The 18,692-nt window shown below is 53.1% G+C and overlaps 1 protein-coding gene across 1 annotated transcript; it reads left to right on the forward strand.

Moving 5' to 3' along the window:
• The first annotated feature begins 10,345 nt into the window (after nucleotides 1-10,345).
• Nucleotides 10,346-18,441, forward strand: LOC131588445 (serine/threonine-protein kinase PAK 3-like). The gene is made up of 12 exons (XM_058857319.1): nucleotides 10,346-10,349; nucleotides 10,966-11,079; nucleotides 11,535-11,572; nucleotides 11,985-12,459; nucleotides 12,668-12,731; nucleotides 13,573-13,621; nucleotides 14,633-14,742; nucleotides 15,508-15,625; nucleotides 16,017-16,116; nucleotides 16,536-16,732; nucleotides 17,640-17,777; nucleotides 18,230-18,441. The coding sequence occupies exons 1-12, from the start codon at nucleotides 10,346-10,348 to the stop codon at nucleotides 18,317-18,319; spliced, it is 1,497 nt and encodes a 498-aa protein (XP_058713302.1). The 3' UTR covers nucleotides 18,320-18,441.
• The last annotated feature ends 251 nt before the right edge of the window (nucleotides 18,442-18,692 follow it).

Consider the following 18,692-nt stretch of genomic DNA (forward strand, 5'->3'; position numbering starts at 1 on the left):
GGCAGCTGCGGCTCTGCCTGGACACTGATGAGTCATCAGCGCCGCGCGCTCTGATTGCCTCAGCCCTGCCTGAGCCCTGCGCCTGCACCAAGGGGGGACACCCTGCTCCAGGGGGGATGGCCCCAAAACGGGGGAATCCCAGCAAAGGAACAACAACAAAGGCTCTTTACAAACTGATCCCGTCAACCTCACTGCACATAGGGCCAGGGACGTGGACATAAGGAAGTGACAGGAGGAGCCATCAGCTGCACAAAATGTTATTAATTGATGACACAGACTGCTGCTCAGCCAAGGTCCTGCTAAATTCATCAACTTCCAGAAGAACAACAAACACTTAACACAGCCATCAATATCGTTAGCTATACAAAAGTGGGGTGCATATTAAGGGGGTGTGTAGTAGATGCATTGGGAAGTCTGTACCTCTCCAGGACTTCAGCCAAAGGGGAAAGGGAGAGGGAGATGTGACCAAGAAAACTAGAATGAAAAGGGGGCTGTGTCTGCCAACAACTGGAGAGACCCCATGGGAAATGTCCCATGGCATCATCCCTTTTCTTATGAATGAAATTACTGTTACAGGACTCCTCTGTCTTCCTTGTGGACAGAAACCTCTGGGGATGTCAATTTTTCCACACACCTTGGGGCTCCTCCGCAATTCCTTCCACCGTCCGGGCCGGCGGGCACTGAGTGCAGCTGAAGGTGCCTCACCCAGTTTGGGGGATCGGCTCCCTCGGCTGGCGGCGGCACCGGGGATTGATTGGGTACCCGAGAGTGAGCAGGAGACAGACGAGGGACGGATCAGGGGGGCTCTCAAGAGTCGGCAGGGAGAGAGCACTGAAAATCTCAGCAGTGACTACAGTGGCATCTTCGGGGAGTAAACACGGCAGGGCACCCAGGGAGGGGACAAAAGGGAAAGCCAGAATGGGGTCCCAGCAAAAGGGATCAGGATCCCAAAATATGTCTCAAGGCTCCCTTGGGAGCATGTGGAGGTCGTTTGCTCATTCTCCCAGAGGGAATTAAGGACATGGACACCCAGAGGGGCAATAAGGGAAGTCCAGAAGGGATTTAGACAACAGGGGATGGATGGTGTTGGTGTGCTGGGAAGGGATTGGCTGAAGGGGAGTGTGCAGGAATGTGCTTAAGGGAAGAAGCAGCAGGAGCAATCCATGGTGTAAGAAACAGGATGATGGAAAAGAGGAGGAAGACAAAAAAATACTGAGGATTGCGATGTTTCTCTGAAGGGTATTATCCTCAGCATTTGCCAGCTGACTCAGATCCTTTGTATCCCAGTTTTCCAGGACAGGAAAAGAAGGAGGTCAGGATTTCAGGGGGTTTCTCTGAGCTGGGAGCGGCAGGAGCGGGCGCAGAGCTGCGGCACCGGGAGCACGGGCTGGGGGCCTGTGGGGAGCTGTGGGGCCGGGCCGGGGCTGTGGGGCAGCCGGGGCTCAGCGCCGGGCGCTGCCTGACCCCAGCACCCCCCGGGCAGGGCCGGCAGTGGCCCCCGGCCCCCAGGAGGCTGCGGGACGCCCCGGCCGCTGCCCGGCCCCGTGGAGCTGCCGGCCCTGCCCGCCGGGGGGGCCGCCTTTGGACACTGCGGCAGGACAGGGACCGGCTCTGGGATACGGGCTGGGGAGGGGAGCCTCAGCACAGCCAGCACCAGGAAGGAACAGCTCAGAAACGGGGATTAGACCTGCAAGGATCCAGATCATCTTTTAAGCATTTTGTGCTGGGTCCCTGCAGAAAGGAAGGATTTTGCAGAAAGCTCAGCAGCTGCCACACGATGAGCACCCACAGGCACTGAGGGGGGCTGCAGCAGGGCCACAAGAAGCCCCTGCAGCACTTGCTCCCAAAGGCTCAGCAGCTGAATGCAGCAAGGGATGAGCAAAAGGCCAAGCTGAAGGCAAAGGCCATGGCACACTTCCTACAGCCCCTGAGGGATCAAGCCCAGGGCCCAAGGGGGCCCCAGCACCCAGGGGACACCCTCGGCCACAAGCACCTGGCACAGGCATTGCCCTCCTGGCCAGGGGACAGCCCACCCAAACAGCCCCTGGCAAGGAATCAGCCTTCCAGCTGCAGGGCACAAGGACACTGCAAGCACAGACAGGAGCACCCTCAGCACCAGCAAGTCCAGCCCTTGATGGACACGGATTCTTAGCGCTCTCACAGCTCCCATTCCACCAGGGACCCACCACACTGCAGCCCCTGGGAACATTCAGGGTGGCTCTGGGTCAAGAGGAGACCTTTCCTGATGGATACAGGGGCCTCTCCATCCACTCAGAATCGTACACCTAAAGGGGGAAAAATTTTTAAGGAATATTTTAATTATTAAGGTAATAACCAGGAAAAATAAGCGTGTGTGTTTTATTCAGCCACTATTAGCAGATATGGGGGATGGGTTTAAAATGCAGGAATTTTTATTTGCTCACAATTGTGATTGTAATTTACTAGGAAGGGATTTGATGGCTAAATCAGGAATGCAAATTAATGTTGCAAAAGGTGATACAGAGGCTGGTTCCGTTGTGCCTCTGTGTCAAATGTCTGGCAGAGCCACGGCTGAAGTGAACCCACAAGTGTGGGCAGCCCCAGGGAAATTGGCAAAATTAGATATGGAGCCTCTCCAAATTTCCCTCAAGCAACCAGGACAAGAGGTGTTGAAAAGCAATCCCCTGTTCCAAGGGAGGGAAGGAAGGGCTCACAGCCTGTCTGGGAGTCCTGCTCAAGGCACGGCTTGGGGAGCCAGGGATGGCTCCCTAGAATGCTCCTATCCTGCCAAACAAGAAATCCAATGGAATCCACACAATGCTGCAGGACCCAAGAAGAAGAAATGAGATGATGAAACCGAGGCACCCCACACTCTCAGATCCTTACACCATCCTCAACCAGGTGCCCTCCTCACACTGCTGCCATTCACAACTTGATGCAAAAGATGCTTTCTGGGGATCTGCCCACTTCCAGAGGATGCAAACACAATTCTGCCTTGGGCTGGCAACAAGAGGTAGAAGGGAAAATGCTCAAGACATGGACGGTCCTTCTGCAGGGATGCACGGAAGCACCGGCCTGACTGGGGCAAGCCCTGCAGGAAATATCAAAGGAATTGACCTCACCCCCAGGGACTGGCTTAATGCAGGATGTGGATGACTTGATCCAGTCAGAAAAACAAGGAGAAGAGGTAGAGGAAGCCTCTGTGAAATGGTTTCATTTTCAGGCAGAGAAGCATATTTCAGTACCTGAAAAAAAAAGGAAGAGCAAATGGTAGAGAAAATGGTTAAATATTTGGGACCTATTTTGACTGAAGGCTTGTGGTGTATTGACCCTGACAAAGTCAAGGGAATCTCAGAAATAATTTTTCCCAGGGCCATAAAGGATTTGCAGCAATTCTTAGGATAATTAAGGAATTAGAAGACCTGAACTGAAGATTCTCTTTTGCACCCAGAACATTGTGAGGCTTTTTTACCTCAGATAGTCTCAATGGTATGGAGTGGACATAAGAAAGAAAACAAAATATAACAAAATGAAAAAATAAAATGATTGATGCCCCAGCCATGGCTCTTCCAGACTCAGAAATCTGAATTGCAAGGGAATATTAAACAGGCCACCCCTGAGCCTGCACTGAAGGCAACGCAGCAGCAGCCAGGGCTCCCCAGCGGGGGAAGCCCCTGGGCCTGCCCACAGATCCTCTGCTCAAATCCTCGGCCTGGCCACCCTCCTTTGCCATCTCCAGCCACTGCGGGACAATCCTTGCTCTCACTCTTGCAGCTTCAGCCCTTTCTGTGCCTGCCCTCGCCACAGCTGCTGGGGAAGGCACCGGGACAATTCCACTCTGCCTCTCAATTACACTCACACTCTGCTCTGCCTGGGATTAGCTGCTGCCAAAATAGACCAACTTTAAAATGGCTTCAAATCTTATTTCTCTGCTCACACTAGGTTTGCCTTTGCCTTGGGGAAAGGAATTTTAAAGGGTTTTTTTTAAGGGATGTTCCACCACTCTGCAGAGATGTGTTTAACACCTCAACAGACTGGGAATAGCCCAAAAGATTCCAACCAAGATAACGACCATCAACAAAACATCAACACCCAGCAGCAAACATCAACCAACATCCACCCCAGTCACTGCCCCAGGCACAGCTGGAGACACCTGGTCTGGAAAAGGCTGAGCAGGAAATCCAGGAGTGCCCACCTAATTCACATCACAGGCACAGAAATCCGGCTGCAACAGGAAACCAAATCCTAACAGCTCCACACCTTCAAACCAATGAACATTAAACCAAGGGATTTCTATGCGGTCAGAGTGTATAAATTTAGAAAAATCTAGTCAAACTCATGTGTCATGGAATGATTTTCTCTGCACACCCAGCTTAAGTGTGCATGAAATTATTCCTGTTGCACATTCTGGCCAGAATCAATTAATGGCTTATTTCTCTAAAGACACTGTTAAAGAGGTTTTGCTTTTCACAGTTTCAGTAAAAAGATTACACCATGAGAATAATTTTTTGTAATAATTTTATTTCTATATTGTCGGTTCTGTTTGGGCCAGTGGTGTGAGAATCAGATTTTAGTCGTAGGAGAATAAAAAGAAAACACTTGATTGCTTTCTCATTTTTGTTTTATATTTGTACTTGACTCTTAGTCATGACAAAATGATGGTATGAGTTTTTCAATGTTCACCTTTAAGCTGCACTTTGAAATCTAGAAGAGCTTAAAAGTTGGCGCTTTAACACATAAACAGTTAATAAAATATTGTTAAAAAAAAAAATAAATAGCAGATTCTGTGGGGTGGCCACATGTGAGTCACGGGATGTCTGCCCTGGAAGAGAAGCTTTGTTCCAGGCAGCCAGCAGAGGAGCTTTAGAAATGCAAATTAACACTGATGGGACAAAGCCTGCACAATGGCCCAGGGGCTTCCTGCCTGCAGGAGGAATTGACCTGATTCCCTCTGCCCCTCAGCCCAAGCTCTGCCTGCTTGCACAGATGGAATTTGCACAGCTAAAGGCAGAGCCCATTGTGAGGATATCTGACTCTGCAGCAGAAATTAGTTAAACTTCAAAGGAAAACAGAAAATGGAGAATGTTGTGAAAACTTCACTAAAACAAATTGGGGGGAATCATCCCTGTCCCCACTCCAACATGTGCTGTCACTGTCTGTGTTATATAGGGTGTATCAGACCACTGGGGTTTATTTGCTACCACAAGTTCAGGGAAATCAGTTGGGAATCCAAGTATGTGATGATTTAATGAGAGAAAAGCTGACAATTGATGCAGCCCTGGCTGGAGTGAAACAGAAATTAAAAATTAGGAAATAAACACAAAGAAATGCTTGACTAAAAGAGGGGTTTGACAAAACCATACCCTGACACGCTGATCCACAAGAACAAGAAAAGAGTCAGACTGCAAGTTAAGATAAGGAGCCAGAATACACAAACAAGATGCAAAGACAAAGGCACCACAAGATAAAGGAGATTCTTCATATCCTAAGCCGGAAAGAACAGATTTAAAGTTACAAAAGGTGGCGAAAGGACTGAAAGGGGCATGGAGTTAATTGTAATATGAAGTGAGGACAAGCAGAGTTACAAAAAGAATACGTTTTAGGCATATCTTGTAAACCTAGTCTGAAAAAGATAAAAAGAGAAAACCAAATCAAAAAGGTGAGCATGCTTTTCAGAGGAGATATCCCCCATGCATCTCAGCGCTGAATAAATTCATACCTACTCTTATAACTACTCTGCGAGTTATAGAGCTCTTTTTATTTCGCATATCAGGAGGGAGCACCCAAAACTGGGGAAAAGATGAACGGCCACCAGAACACATCCTGCAATACCATGGACCAGACCCCGGGAACCCTGATGAATTCATATCAGGTACCAGAGAAACCATTTATCATTTCAATGGCCTAATTACATTACAGGATGTCCTTGAAATAACACCCAACCAGACAGCTCCAGCTCCTGACCTTCCCCCACACCAATCCTCTCACATGAGGAACACAACATTTCACCATGGGATGGGATCACGTTGTTTTAGCAGAAAAAGTAGTGGTTTGTGGAAAGTTAAATGACTCAAACTGCTGTTGGAAAACAGATCAGATAGGAAAAGATGCAGAAACAGATAAAAAAGGAAATAGCAAAGCAGCTCATGTACTTGTCCAAACGTGGAAAGGATGGGAATAGGACACAGTTTTGTGCTTCCCTCACAGACCATGGGTTAAACAAATGCTGTTTCTCCTCTCATGTGCTACAGCAACTCTCATCTTTTTACCATGCACCACACCTTGCTGAGTGCAGCTCATTCAGCAGCTGAGCAAGGGGATGCAGGTGGCAGCCAGGCCTCCTGAGCCACAAACGGCTACAAAAGGACAGAGAATGAGGGCACTGAGAGCAATCCCAAAACCAAAGAACACCCAGGAAGAAAAAACAGAGGCAATGAGTGAATCTGCTTGGAGATAGGGCCAGGGACTTGTACATAAGGAAGGAATGGGAGAAATCACCAGTTTCAGAAAATGTTACTAATTGACAAGGACTGCTGCTCAGACCAAGTCCCAACACATTCCTGAACTTCCAAAAGAACAAACAATTAACAGAGCCAGGAATATCGGGTGTTATACAAAAAGGACATGCAGCAGGCGGATCGGGAAGGCTGAACCTTCCAAGCACCTCCGCCAGTGTTGGGCAAAGGGACAGGGACATGCGGCCGGGAAAATCAGGACAAAAACGAGGCCGCGTCCTCCAACAACCGGAGAGAGCGCACGGCAAATGGCCCATGGCCTCTCCCTTTGGGCAGCAATAAAGTCACTCGCACACCACTCCTCTGGCTCCTTTGGCCACACAAACCTCTGGCGCCGGGAATTTTCCCGCCCAGCCCCGGGCACAGCGCAGCCACCTCCGGCCTCCCGACACGAAGCGGGACGAGCCAGCGCTGCTCCGCCACCGCCTCCTGCCGAGGCCCCAGCGGCAAGGAGACCGTGGGCAGCCGCTCCCGCAGCGCCCTCAGCCCAGGGCCAACACGGGCCGGCCACGGCACAAGCCACCCGCCACAGCCCCCTGCCGCCCCCTCCCGGGCCCGCAGCGAGCCCCGAGCCCCCGCAGAACCGAGCGCGGCTCCCACCTGCGATGGCCGGGGCCGCCTCCGAGCTCCGCCGCCGCCTCACCGGACTCCGGCCGCTGCTGCCGCCGCTGCCGGGCCCGCACAGACGCTCCGGCAATGGCGGCTCTCCTGCCCCACGGCCGCCCTGGGGGCGCCAGCGGGGCCGGGCTTGTCCCCGCTCTGCCCAATCAGCGCGCGCCAGAGCCACGAGTGACGGCAGAAGCAGCCAATCGCAGCCAGCGGCGGGCTCTGCACACGGCACAGCCCCGCCCCGCGCTCTCAGGGCCCGCCCCGGGCTGCGTGAGGGGAAAGGCGGGGATGAGGAACAGCCCTGGAACGGGCCCGGCCCGAGCCGCCATTGAGCTCCCAACACAAACAAAGTTCTCCGCAGCTCCCGGCCCGCCTTGCCCAGCCCTGGCTGCTGGGTGCCTCCGGCTCAGCGGGAAGCCCTGGAGCCTCACTTCTCCTACGTCTAATTAGGAGAACTGATGCATTGCTTTGATTTCCCCCCAAAAGGGAAAACTGCACCAAACCCCTTCTGCTGAGTGGAGGAGAGATTTCCTGCACAAAACTCCCAAAAATACCAAAACCAAAGCGAAGTGAGCCGGGACCCCCCAGCAGCGCCTCTCTGCCGTCCCAGCTGAAGCCCTCGCTGGCTGCTCCAGGCTGGATCCAGCACTGGGAGCACTGGGAAGGGGCCCCGGCTCGGGGCGCAGCCCCCGGGGCAGCCCCACGGCCCCCACGGCAGCTCCAAGGCTCTGCCAGCTGGGATGGAACGTGGGACAGGGAGCAGGGGAAGGGACAGGGCTACCGGTGCCGAGGGAACACGAGGGACACCGGGGGCGCTTCACAAGCATTTAATGCAAAATATAAAATCATAAGGGAGACAAAAGCAACAGCAGCTGTGGCACCATAGCACAGGGCCACACAAGGACATGTCCCACTGCAGTGGGGTGATGCTGGCCCGAGTCCAGGCACCCACCACAGCCGCTCTCTCACTGCCCTCCACAGCCACACAGGGAGAGAAAATTTAACCAAGGGTTCATGAGTTAAGGACCCTGGACCTTTCCTCATCAAACACAGTTATGGGCAAAACAGGAGATATAAATTGAATTTATTGCCAATAAGCTCAGAGCAGGAGAATAAGAAGACCCTTAAAAGCACCTTCTTTCCACCCCTCCCTCCTTCCAGCTCTGCATCCTAACCTGGCAGTGCAGGGATACAGGGAATGGAGCCATGGTCAGTTTATCTCCCATGGCTTTTCCTTCTGTTCAGGGACAGGAGTCATTCCCCTGCTGCACTCTGGGATCTCTCCCACCAGAGATGTCTCCAGGATCTTCTCCCACCTGAGTCCATTCCATGGGGAGCAGCCCCCTCACAGTGCTGCAGCGTGGGTCACTCTGCCACGGGGTCAGTCCTTCCAGGACAGGCGGCTCCAGCGGGGGCCCCTCTGTCCCACAGGTGTCCCCCAGGGTCACAGCCTCATCTCAGGCATTCCCCTGCTCAGGCATGGGCTTCTCCAGGGGCTGCAGGTTTATATCTGCACCCCAACAGCTCTCCAGGGCCAGTCAGTCTGCAATTCCCATTGTTCATCTGTGTTCTGATGCATGTTCCTGCCCCTGTGTTCATCCAGGTGCCCACAGGGAGTCAGGAAGATCTGTTTGGTCAAGGTTTATCTCTGTGAGAAGCTCTTCCCACACTGAGGACACTCGTAGGGCCTCACCCCACTGTGGATGTGCCGGTGCCTGATGAGGGTGCAGTTTTGTGAAACCCTTCCCGCAGTCAGGGCAGCAGAAGAGCCTCTCGTCTGTGTGAATCCACTGATGTTTGATGAGACCTGAGTTCCTTGGAAATCTCTTCCCACACTCAGGATGCACTGGTGTGCCCCGAGGCTGGAGCTCCAGCTGCAGCCCTCTCCACACTCCCCACATGTGTAGGGCTTCTCCCCTGTGTGGATCTTCTGGTGACAAATAAGATTGGACATCTCAATGAAGTTCTTCCCACATTCCCCACACTCACTGGGGCATTCTCCTGTGTGGATGTTCTGGCACCAGATCACGTGGGAGTTGTGACTGAAGCTCTTCCCACATTCCAAGCACTTTCCAGGCTTTTCCCCTGTGTGGATCCTATGGTGGTTAATCAGGACAGAGATCTTCCTGAACCTCTTCCCGCACTCCTGACACTCCTAGGGGCTCTCCCCAGTGTGAATCACCTGGTGCCAGATCAGATGGGAGCTATTCTTGAGGCCCTTCCCACATTCCCCTCACTCCCAGAGCCATTCCCCAGGGTGGATCCTCTGGTGTTCCCTTAGCTGGAAGCTCCAGCTGAAGCTCTTCCCTCATTCCAAGCATTTGTGGGGCTTCTCCCTGCCATGAACTCTCTCCCCCAGCTCTGAGCTCCGGCAGGATCTCTGGCCACCTTCCTGGCACAGGGGGGATCTTTCCTCCTCACAGCTCCCTGGGCTGGGTTTGCAGCCCCTCCTCATGCAGGATCTCTGGGAATTTTCCTCCTCCTCCATCTGGCCATGGCTTGGGAATGACAAATCCTGGTTTGGGGAAAACCAAAGTGGGAGTGCCTTGGAGTAGAGGCTCCTCCTGCCCAAGTCCATGTCTAGAGCTCAGCAGGAGTCTTGTGTCCATGATAATCTCCAAAATATCAAGATTCAGCCCCAAAAAATCTCCCAGGAGTTCCCCATCTCTTGTCTTTCCACTTCTGGGCTTCCAGAGGTTTCAGTTCCCTGGGATGATGGGGGTCCAAGGGCTCCAGGGGTTCCCCCTTCTCTGGGGTCCTCCTTAACAATGATCCAGGGGCTTTTGGGGGTCCATGGGGTCCCTTCTCCCCTGATGCTCTGCTTTGAGATCCCAGGGATCCCAGGAGTCTCTCCTCTCCAGGCTCCCACCTCTCCAAGCTGCCAGGGTCCCCCAGCTCTGGGATCGTCCCTCTCTGCTCTCCCCACTCTGGGGGTCCCTGGGGTTCCTCTCCTCTGCGCTCCTGGGGGTCCCCTGGACCAATGTCCTCCCCCAGCCAATACTGGGCAATGGCCACGTGGACCCCAAAGATCCCCCAAGGGGCTCAGCTTTGGGGTCCTGCAAGATCCAAACCTACACACAAAGAGAAAAAAACCTCCCAGGGGCGCGAGGCAATATTTTGGGCTCAATTCCTCAATCTGCAAGTTCCAAACACACCCCAATAAAAAGACCCTCTCAGGGACCCCCTGACAGATTTGGGACCAGCTCCCCCTCCCTGCTCACCTGCAGGATGAGGTGGGGGCGATGGGCCCGTGGCCGGGGTGCTGCGGACACAGGGGGCACTGGAACCTCCAGCTTCTCCTTCTATTCCTGTTCCTGCTCCTCCTTTTCCTTTCTCCCTCCTCCTGCTCCTCCTCCTTCCTAATCCCACCTCCTCCCCAGTTCCTGCCTTCTGTATATTTAGAGTGGAGAATCTTGCTTGTTTTTAGAACTAGAACAAAGATTCCAGATGGAACAAGCCTTGCTGGTTTTACTCAGCAGTATCAGTGACTACAGGTCGTGTTTGCTTTGGTTTGGTCCTGTCCTCGTTCCTCCTCAGTGCTCAGGCTGGCCTATGGGGTGTCCTTGTTTGCTGCATTTTCAGAGTTCCTCTTGGATCCTTTGGGCAATAGGCTGTGCCCTGGGAGGATTCTTTGTGCTCCTTTGTGACACAGGAGAAGCTTCCAGGCGGTTTTTGCGTGAGCGGCTGCTGTGGTGTCACAGGAACGTTGCCACGTCCCCGTGGTGTTCCCGTTGCTGTGGGACACGGAGGCCTCAGTGTCCAGAGCGGCTCTGGGCGCCTGCTCGTTGCCAGAGGATCCTCCTGCCCGAGGCATTCTCAGCAGCCAGCCCAGCCCCTGACGGGTGTCCTTCTGTGCTTGCAGGGGTACAGTCTGCAGACGTGTGCAGTGCAGCCAAAATGATGCAGCAAGTGGTTGCTGCAGTTGGCACTCTGTTCTCTGTGGCTTATTCGGGGTATTTTTTAACCCACTTGGCACGTAAGTTGAGGTTTTCCCTCGGTGCAGCATCTGTGGCTTTGGGCTTGCTGTGTGCTTTCTGTTCTTCCACTGGGACTGAGTTGACTCTGTAACCAAATTGCCATGAGGACACGGTTGGTTTGGGAGAGCTCCTGCCAGCAGCTGCAGCTGAAAAAGGGGGTGTCTGCAGCCAGCGGGGCGTGCACAGCATTTGCAATGAGGCCTGGGGGGTTCTGTTCCCTCAAGCGGGGAGTCTGTGGCAGCGGAGCCTGGAACTCCCTCCGTTTGCTGCTCCAGCCAAGAGCTGACACAGCCCAGTCTTTTGTGCTGCTCTCTTGCTTGCTGTGTGAAGGGCCTGTGGCTCCTGGAGGGATGCTGTGAAAGCAAAATGCTCTCTCAGGCTTGCCTTGCTCATTTCCCACCACAGGCAGTGTTTTCCTAACAACATCTGGTTCATGTTCCCTCTCCCGTTGCAGGGCACCTCACGCGTGGATCCCGAGCAGCTCCTCCTTCGGTGAGTGGCAAAGGAAGCTTTGGTGTTCAGAATTGTGCAGCGAGTTGTGAGCTCAGCGTGTGGCAGCTGAGTGCCAGCCTGGGAGGCTGAAGGAAAGTTCCTGTCAGTGTCTTTTAAGCAGCAGCAGCAGCAGCAGCAGCAAAGAGATCCCTGGCAGTTTTCTCTGTTTCTGCTGAAGAGCTTTTGAAGAGCTGCAGGACTGGCTTTGTAGGCAGAAGATTGCTTGCTGGCTTTAGCCATGGTGGAATATGGAATTCCCAACAATAAGTGGCAATGTCGACTTGAGCCCATTGTTAGTTTGAACAGCTCTGAACCCTATTTCTGCTTAGTGCAGCTGGATGTGTAGCTGAGGATAAAGAAGGTGATAATTGAGATAGAACTTCCCGTCCCTCACGCTCCCGTCTGTCCACAGGGCACCAAAGCAGCATCAGCACCTCCTCTGGCTCCCTCTGCTTGCAAAGAGGAGGCCAAAGAGGAGGAAGAGAGCAGTGAACTTCCCGCTGTTCTGGGAGATGAGGGCGAACACCCCGCGGTTTGGGAATACAACGGCGAGGCTCCCGCGGTGTGTGACAAGGACAGTGGACATCTCCCGGTGTGGGATGAGGACAGAGGACATCCTGTGGCTTGGGAAGAGGAGGGTGAACATCTTCCAGCATGGGAAGCGGACAGAGAAAGTCCCGTGGCTTGGAAAGATGATGATGAACCTGCAGCATTTTGGGAAGAGGACGGAGAAGCTGCAGTGCTTTGGGATGAGGACGAGGAACCTCCCTCTGCTCTTGAAGAAGACACTGAAGCTCCCTGTGCTGCAGGATCCTGGGCTGAACATTCTGACAGCAGCACAGCCCTGCAGCCAGAGGGGAGCAGGGAGTGGAGCCTGATGCAGCTGAGTACGTCTGCTCTGTTCCTGTGTGCCAGAGCAGGGTGCTGTGTGTGTGTCTCAGCATCAGCTGCACCCAGTGTTGCTCTGCAGCTGAATGGCACAGGGTCATTTATTGTCCTTCCCCAGCTGAGAGCAAGGGGCTCCTGGCCCCAGGGAATGGGGCTGCATTCTGGCTCTCATCTGAGAGGGAGCATCTTCCACGTGGTTTCTTTCAGGGAACACCGTGAGCGTGGGGGAGCCTGCCGAGAAATACCTGGAACTGGAGCAGATTGGCCAAGGGTAAGTGCAAGGCAGTTACTTCTGCACAAGCAGGGCCCAGGTATTTTGCTGGTGCAGGATCCTGTGAGAAGTCAGGAGAGCCCCAAACACCTTCAGACACTGGGGTACAATGCTGCTGTCTCTCAGTGCTGATCAGAATTGATAACTGTGGTCAGAAGGCACCGTCAAAGGCCCCTGAGGCTGGCAGTGTCCTGTCTGCAGCAAGGAGTGGGACGTGGAAGATCTTCTGTCCCTGGAATTGGATTGCCTAAAAGAGCAACTCACCATGTGGTGACTGTGACTGTCAGAAAACAGTTCTCAAGAAGATTTCTTTCAAATATTTTGTTTCCAAAAACATCCATCAGTCAGGATTATCAACATAATGGTTTAGAAACAGAAACCAGAGATGAACTAATAAGTGCTCTTTTCAGCACAGGTAGCAGAGCCCATACATTCAGTAACAGACACAGAGCTGCTGCACTTGAGGGGAAAATGCATCACCTGCCTGCTGGCAGGGCCCTTGGGGATCCTGCAGGTGTGAAGGCAGGAAATATATAAAGGATGAAACACATTCTTTTCCAGTTTTTCAGACACCCACCCACCCACCTCAGGTTTTGAACTGAAGGAATTCAATGTGGACATTTGGGATTTCCTCCAGCCCTTTTCCTTCATGTTGGGCCTCAGTTTTCTCTTGCACACCTTGCATGGCAGAGGGCTGGTGGCTGCTGTGCTGTTGTTTGAAGGGTGGATGCACTCGGGTGTTTTGTGAACGCTGCAGGCAGCAGAGATCTCCTGTCTGGGCTGGCTTTCACTGCCAGGGCCTAAAGCGCTGCTTCTTTCTTCTCTGCTGTTTTGTCTCCAGGGCTTTTGGAACCGTTTCCAAAGGACTCGACAGGGCCACTGGAGGAGAGGTCAGTGTCAACACGCCCAGCACGTCTGGCAGCTCTCGAGGCCTTTCCCCTCTGCTGGGAGCTGTGGCTGGAGCTGTGGGGCCCAGCAGAGCTTTCCTGCACAGGCTGCTCCTCTGAAGGCAGAGCAGTGTCAGCCTGCAGAGCACAGCTGGGACAGACTTGGTCCTTCTGAAGTGCCCAAAGGAAGGCAAGGAGGGCAGTGGTGTCTGTCAGAGCAGGACACGCTGGCTTGGTCTTCATGTCTGAAAGTGTGAATGCATCAGCTGCTGGAGACTGAGGCCAAATTTACCTTCATCCCAGCCTCGGACAGGAACACTATTTAGCAGTTTTACCATCCTGAGTTTCATCAGGATACCTCAAGGCCTAATTAAGGAGAGATCCTGCTTGGGCTCAGTTTGGGGTTTTAGTCCTACTGCAGCTGTTCCCACAGAGACAGGGAGAGAAATGAGAAGATGGATGTCCAGAGCAAAGCTCTCTCCTAAACCCTGCAGCTGTGTTTGGGTCTGGTGTCAGTGGCAGCTGTGACAGGGATTATCTGAGCAATGGATGTGCACGTTTGCTTTGTTGTGCTATCCCAAACAGAGCAGGGACATTTGAAATCATGGCCAAATGCCATAGAATTGCTAAAGGGTTCCCGGCTGTTTTGCTCTGTGTGCACAGAAACAGAATTACCTCCTGCTTGCAAAATGTGCTGGAATAATAATCCTAAGAGTGCTGAGGTCATTTGAGAAGACTGTAGGTGCAGAGAATGTTGTTAGAGCTCTGAGGCTGACAGCTGAGGCACCATTTCTGCAGAGCTTACAGAGCCAAATGTCTCTGGCCATGAGTCCTGTAACAGCCCCCAGCGAGCAGAGCAATGGGCTGTGGGAATGGCACTTGCTGAGCTCTGCTGTCCCATCCCAAGGCAGTTTGGCACAGCCCGGCTTGGTCGCTCCAAAAAGACTCGCTCCGTGTTTGCTGTGGCCTCCTGCCACAGACTCCTCCAGTTCAAGGTCTGCAATGTCCCTTCAGGTGGCCATCAAGAAAATGAGTCTGAGAGGGCAGAACAGGGAACGAGCTGTGAATGAGGTCGTGGTCCTGAAGGACAAGAAGAACCCCAACATTGTCAACTCTCTGGACAGGTGAGTGCTTCAGGTCTTCTCCCGTGCACAGGCCCTGCATTCATCTTTCCTGGCATCCCCAGTCTGAAGCCTGTTCTGAAAATGCCTGACCCAGCCATATCTTCCCAGAACAACAGCCTGGCACTTCACTCCTTCCATGTGCTTTTGTTGCTTTGCTTTGGCTTTTTCTTCAAGTTGACCTCATTTGCTGTGTTTTACAGCAAGTGCTGATAAACCCTGGTAGAAATTATTTTCCTTGGCTTCTTCTTCTCAGCCCTTTCCCATTGCTGCAGATGACTGGAAGACCAGGTTCTTGTTTCCAGAAATGCCTCATTTGCCCATTTTTCAATGGCCTTGCCTATTTCTGAAGGGACTTTGTGCAAGGTTTTCCAAGCATTTGACTGCTTTTGCCCCAAGTGCTGCATGGCCTCCTCCCCTGGATAACTCTGCAAGTTGTGTTGCCTTGTTCTGGAGGGAATGGTGGAACTGATGAGTTCAGATGCTGAAGCAGCTGGGGGCAAGTGTTGTGGTTCCACATTGAACTGGGCTGTTGCTGAAGTGCATTTTTCACCTGCTTGCCATCTAAGGCCTCTCCTTTCTCCCGGGTGCCTCCTTCTCCTTTAGCCTGTGCAGATTCCAAGGCCTGTGCAGCCTGGCAGGAATGTCTCTCCATCTGATTCTGTCCTCATTGACAAGTGACCTGGGAACAAAAATCCACTCCAGGCTTTTCCCTGGGGGAATTGAGCAATGCACATTCATCTCTGTGCCATTGTTCTCCTCTTCCAGCTTCCTTGTTGATGGAGATCTCTGGCTGGTGATGGAATACATGGATGGAGGAACTTTGCAGGACGTTGTCAGACGGACACGCATGGCTGAAGGAGAGATGGCAGCTGTCAGTCAGGAGGTGAGGGATCCTGCTTGTGCTTCCCATGGCTGGGACACCATGGTCCTTCCAAGGAGGGTGTGGGAACAGGGTGGCTCCATGCTCAGGCCTTTGTTTCTGTGTTGTTTTTATGAGCTGGAGAGGAAAGAGCCTCTGAAGTGAATGGCCTGCAAATGTCACTGCATTTCTACTCTGTTCTTGTCTCCTTTCCTGCTGTTGTTGTACTCTGTCTTTTTTGGATCTGATTTTGCTGCTCTCAGCTTTGTCTTGAACCTTTTGCCTGGAGCTTGTCTGCACTGCACTCCTGGGCTGTCACAGCAAAGTTGCTGCTGGCAGAATTCTAAACTGTCCTTTCTTGTGTGATATATTCCAGACACTGATTTTTTCCCTCGTGTTTCTTGTTGTCTCTCAGTGTCTGCAGGGCCTGGATTTCCTCCATTCCATCCGGGTGATCCACAGAGATCTGAAGAGCTCCAACATCCTTCTGGGAATGGACGGCTCTGTCAAGCTGGGTGGGTGTTCCTGGCCAGGCACGGCGCTCCCGGGGTGCGGCTGTGGGGCTGCTTCCCAGTGAGGGCCAGAGCCCCACAAGTGCTGCTGGTGGCACTGCCCGGCCCCTGCTGCCAGCTGAGAGCGGCTGCCCCGTGCAGAGAGCTCAGGAGAGGAGCAGGGTGTCAGGAGTGCCTTTGCTCTGGGTATGGCCCTCCCAGAGGGGCAGGAGTTGCAATCTAAAGCTTCAAAGGAAATCAGTAAAAGCCAAGCATGAAAGCTGAGGGCTTCTTTAAGGGTCCAGTTCCATCTTTCCTTGCCTCCAGCCCTGAGGACTTTTCCAGCTGGATTCAGCACTGCATTCTCAGACTGAGAGTGGGGAATCTTTGTGCTTGGTTTCCTCATTGCAGCTGCCTTTGACAGTGCTTGTTTCTGTCCTCAGCTGATTTTGGCCTCTGCGCTCAGCTCAGCCCTGAGCAGGACCAGTGCAGCTCCATGGTGGGCACTGCTCACTGGATGGCCCCAGAAGTTGTGACCAGTTCTCCTTACGGCCCCAAGGTGGACATCTGGTCCTTTGGCATTGTGACCATCGAGATGGTGGAAGGAGAACCTCCTTACTTCCAGCAAACGGGGGCCATGGTAAGAGGCAAATTCTCCAGGCTTTGCAGAGGCCTGTGAGCACAGGGTGACCCTGCACTGGGAGGAGCAGCTGGAGGTTTCTGCACATCGCGAAGGGAATTCCCACAGCACCTGAGACTGAACACAGACAAATATTCTGCAGTCTCCAGCAACAGTTTGCTTTGGGATTTAAGTTCTTGCAGCTCTTGTGAGGATGACCCAAATACATGAAGCAAGTGCATCAGCTCTAATGTTGTCTTGTAGAAAACCCCAAACCAACCCCAACACCTACACCCAAACCCAACAAGTTTTCTGAAGGAGTTTCTAAAAGAGGTTTTGTGAGATGAACTCCCCCCTGGCTCTTCTAACTGGGAAACTTGTCTAAAACATGAAGATGATTGTTTAACATCCCCACAGTCTAACATATTTCTTTCCTAGTCCAAGCTACTTTCTCTGTGTCACCAAGCCTGAGCTTTCAGCCACACAAACCTGCTGTTCCTTGCCTGGCAGTTTCTGGCATGGGGCATCAGGAATGCTTTTACTTGAGTGTCAGTGGCACTGCAGAGATGCATTTGATGTAAGAATCCTTTGAAATAACACAGGCAGACCACCCTGACTCTTGAAAATGGCCTGTAAAGCTGGTGTCTGTATTTGGAGAAGCAAAATGGGCTATTTCTGATGGAGGTTGCTACTGACAAAGTCAGCCAATGCAATCGGCTCTGAAGGCAAGATCATTTGGATGTTGCAATGGCTGTGGCTGCACCAAGGTTTGGGTTTTTTGGCTGGCCCAGAAGAATGAGCTGTGAGCAGCAGCATCTCTGCCAGGGAGGAAAGTGCCCGGGGAGCTGGGGCAGAGCAAGCGGGCTGGATGTGAGCACTTGTGGGTGTGGAGGAAGCTGTCAGAGCGCTGTGTTTGCTTTTCCTGCAGGCTCGCGCTCTGATCCGGCAGAACGGGACCCCGCAGCTGCAGGAGCCCAGGCGCCTGTCGGCTCTGCTGCGGGACTTCCTCGAGTGCAGCCTGGAGCCGGACGAGGAGCGGCGCTACTCTGCCCAGGAGCTGCTGCAGGTGAATGCCAAGCGGCTGCGGGGGAAACGGCAGCGCCAGGGAGGGCTTTTCTTGTGGGGCCCCCCTCCCATCATCTCCAGTCCCGCTGCTTTTCACACGCAAAGCAAGCAGAATCCTCGCCTGCTTTGGCTTGGCAGGCTCCTGTCGAGCTCATCTGGACCTGGTGCCCCGCCACGAGCGGGGACATCTTCAAGCACATCAGGTGGCTCAGAGCCCTGCCTGACCTGAGCCTGGATGTTTCCAGGGAGGAGGCACCTCCCACATCTCTGGGCTCCCTCTGTCAGTGTTTCCCCACTCTCCTGCTACAACAATTCTTCTTTAGATCTAATCTGAGCCTGCTTCCCTCTCTTGACTTTCAAACCATTCCCCTTTGTCCTGTTGCAACAGAGCCTGTGAGGAACTTGAGTCTGGAAAGTAACAGTTAATTTCTTTCTTTTTTATCCCTTGGGCAGCACCCATTTTTGTCATCAGCCAAGCCTCTCTCCAGCCTGACCCCTCTGATCACTGCAGCAAAGCAACTGAGGGAGCAGAGGAGGACATGAAGCACAGGAGGCCAGCTTTTCGTTATAGTAGTTAGGAAAAGTAGTTAGTTATGGTAGTTAGCACTGCTAGTTAGTTAGGGTAGTTAGGACAGCCTGTTTGTTATGGCAGTTATTTGAATAAAATCTCTGTTAAATCTCAAGTCCCTTGAGGTGTCCTGTCCTTCTCCCGCTGTGACTCAGCTGCCCGGAGCACTGCGAGGGGAGAGCGGGCCCAGCCTCGCCCAGAGCTGAGCCCCAGCAGAGCCTGGCAGAGCCCAGAGCAGCCTCGGGCATCTGCAGAGTCAGCCTGGAAGGAGGCGCTTGGAGCCTTCTGGGCTGCAGCCGGCTCTTGCTTACAAACTGTGTGCGCTGGAAAATGCCTCTGGTTCTGCGG

The sequence above is a fragment of the Poecile atricapillus genome, chromosome 26, assembly GCF_030490865.1.
Source record: "Poecile atricapillus isolate bPoeAtr1 chromosome 26, bPoeAtr1.hap1, whole genome shotgun sequence".
Taxonomy (NCBI): Eukaryota; Metazoa; Chordata; class Aves; order Passeriformes; family Paridae; genus Poecile; species Poecile atricapillus.

Coding starts and splice junctions, on each gene's coding strand:
- LOC131588445 (XM_058857319.1), top strand. Junction 12,460..12,667: donor GTGGAGCCTGATGCAGCTGA/GTACGTCTGCTC, acceptor GGTTTCTTTCAG/GGAACACCGTGAGCGTGGGG. Junction 16,117..16,535: donor GGACGGCTCTGTCAAGCTGG/GTGGGTGTTCCT, acceptor TTCTGTCCTCAG/CTGATTTTGGCCTCTGCGCT.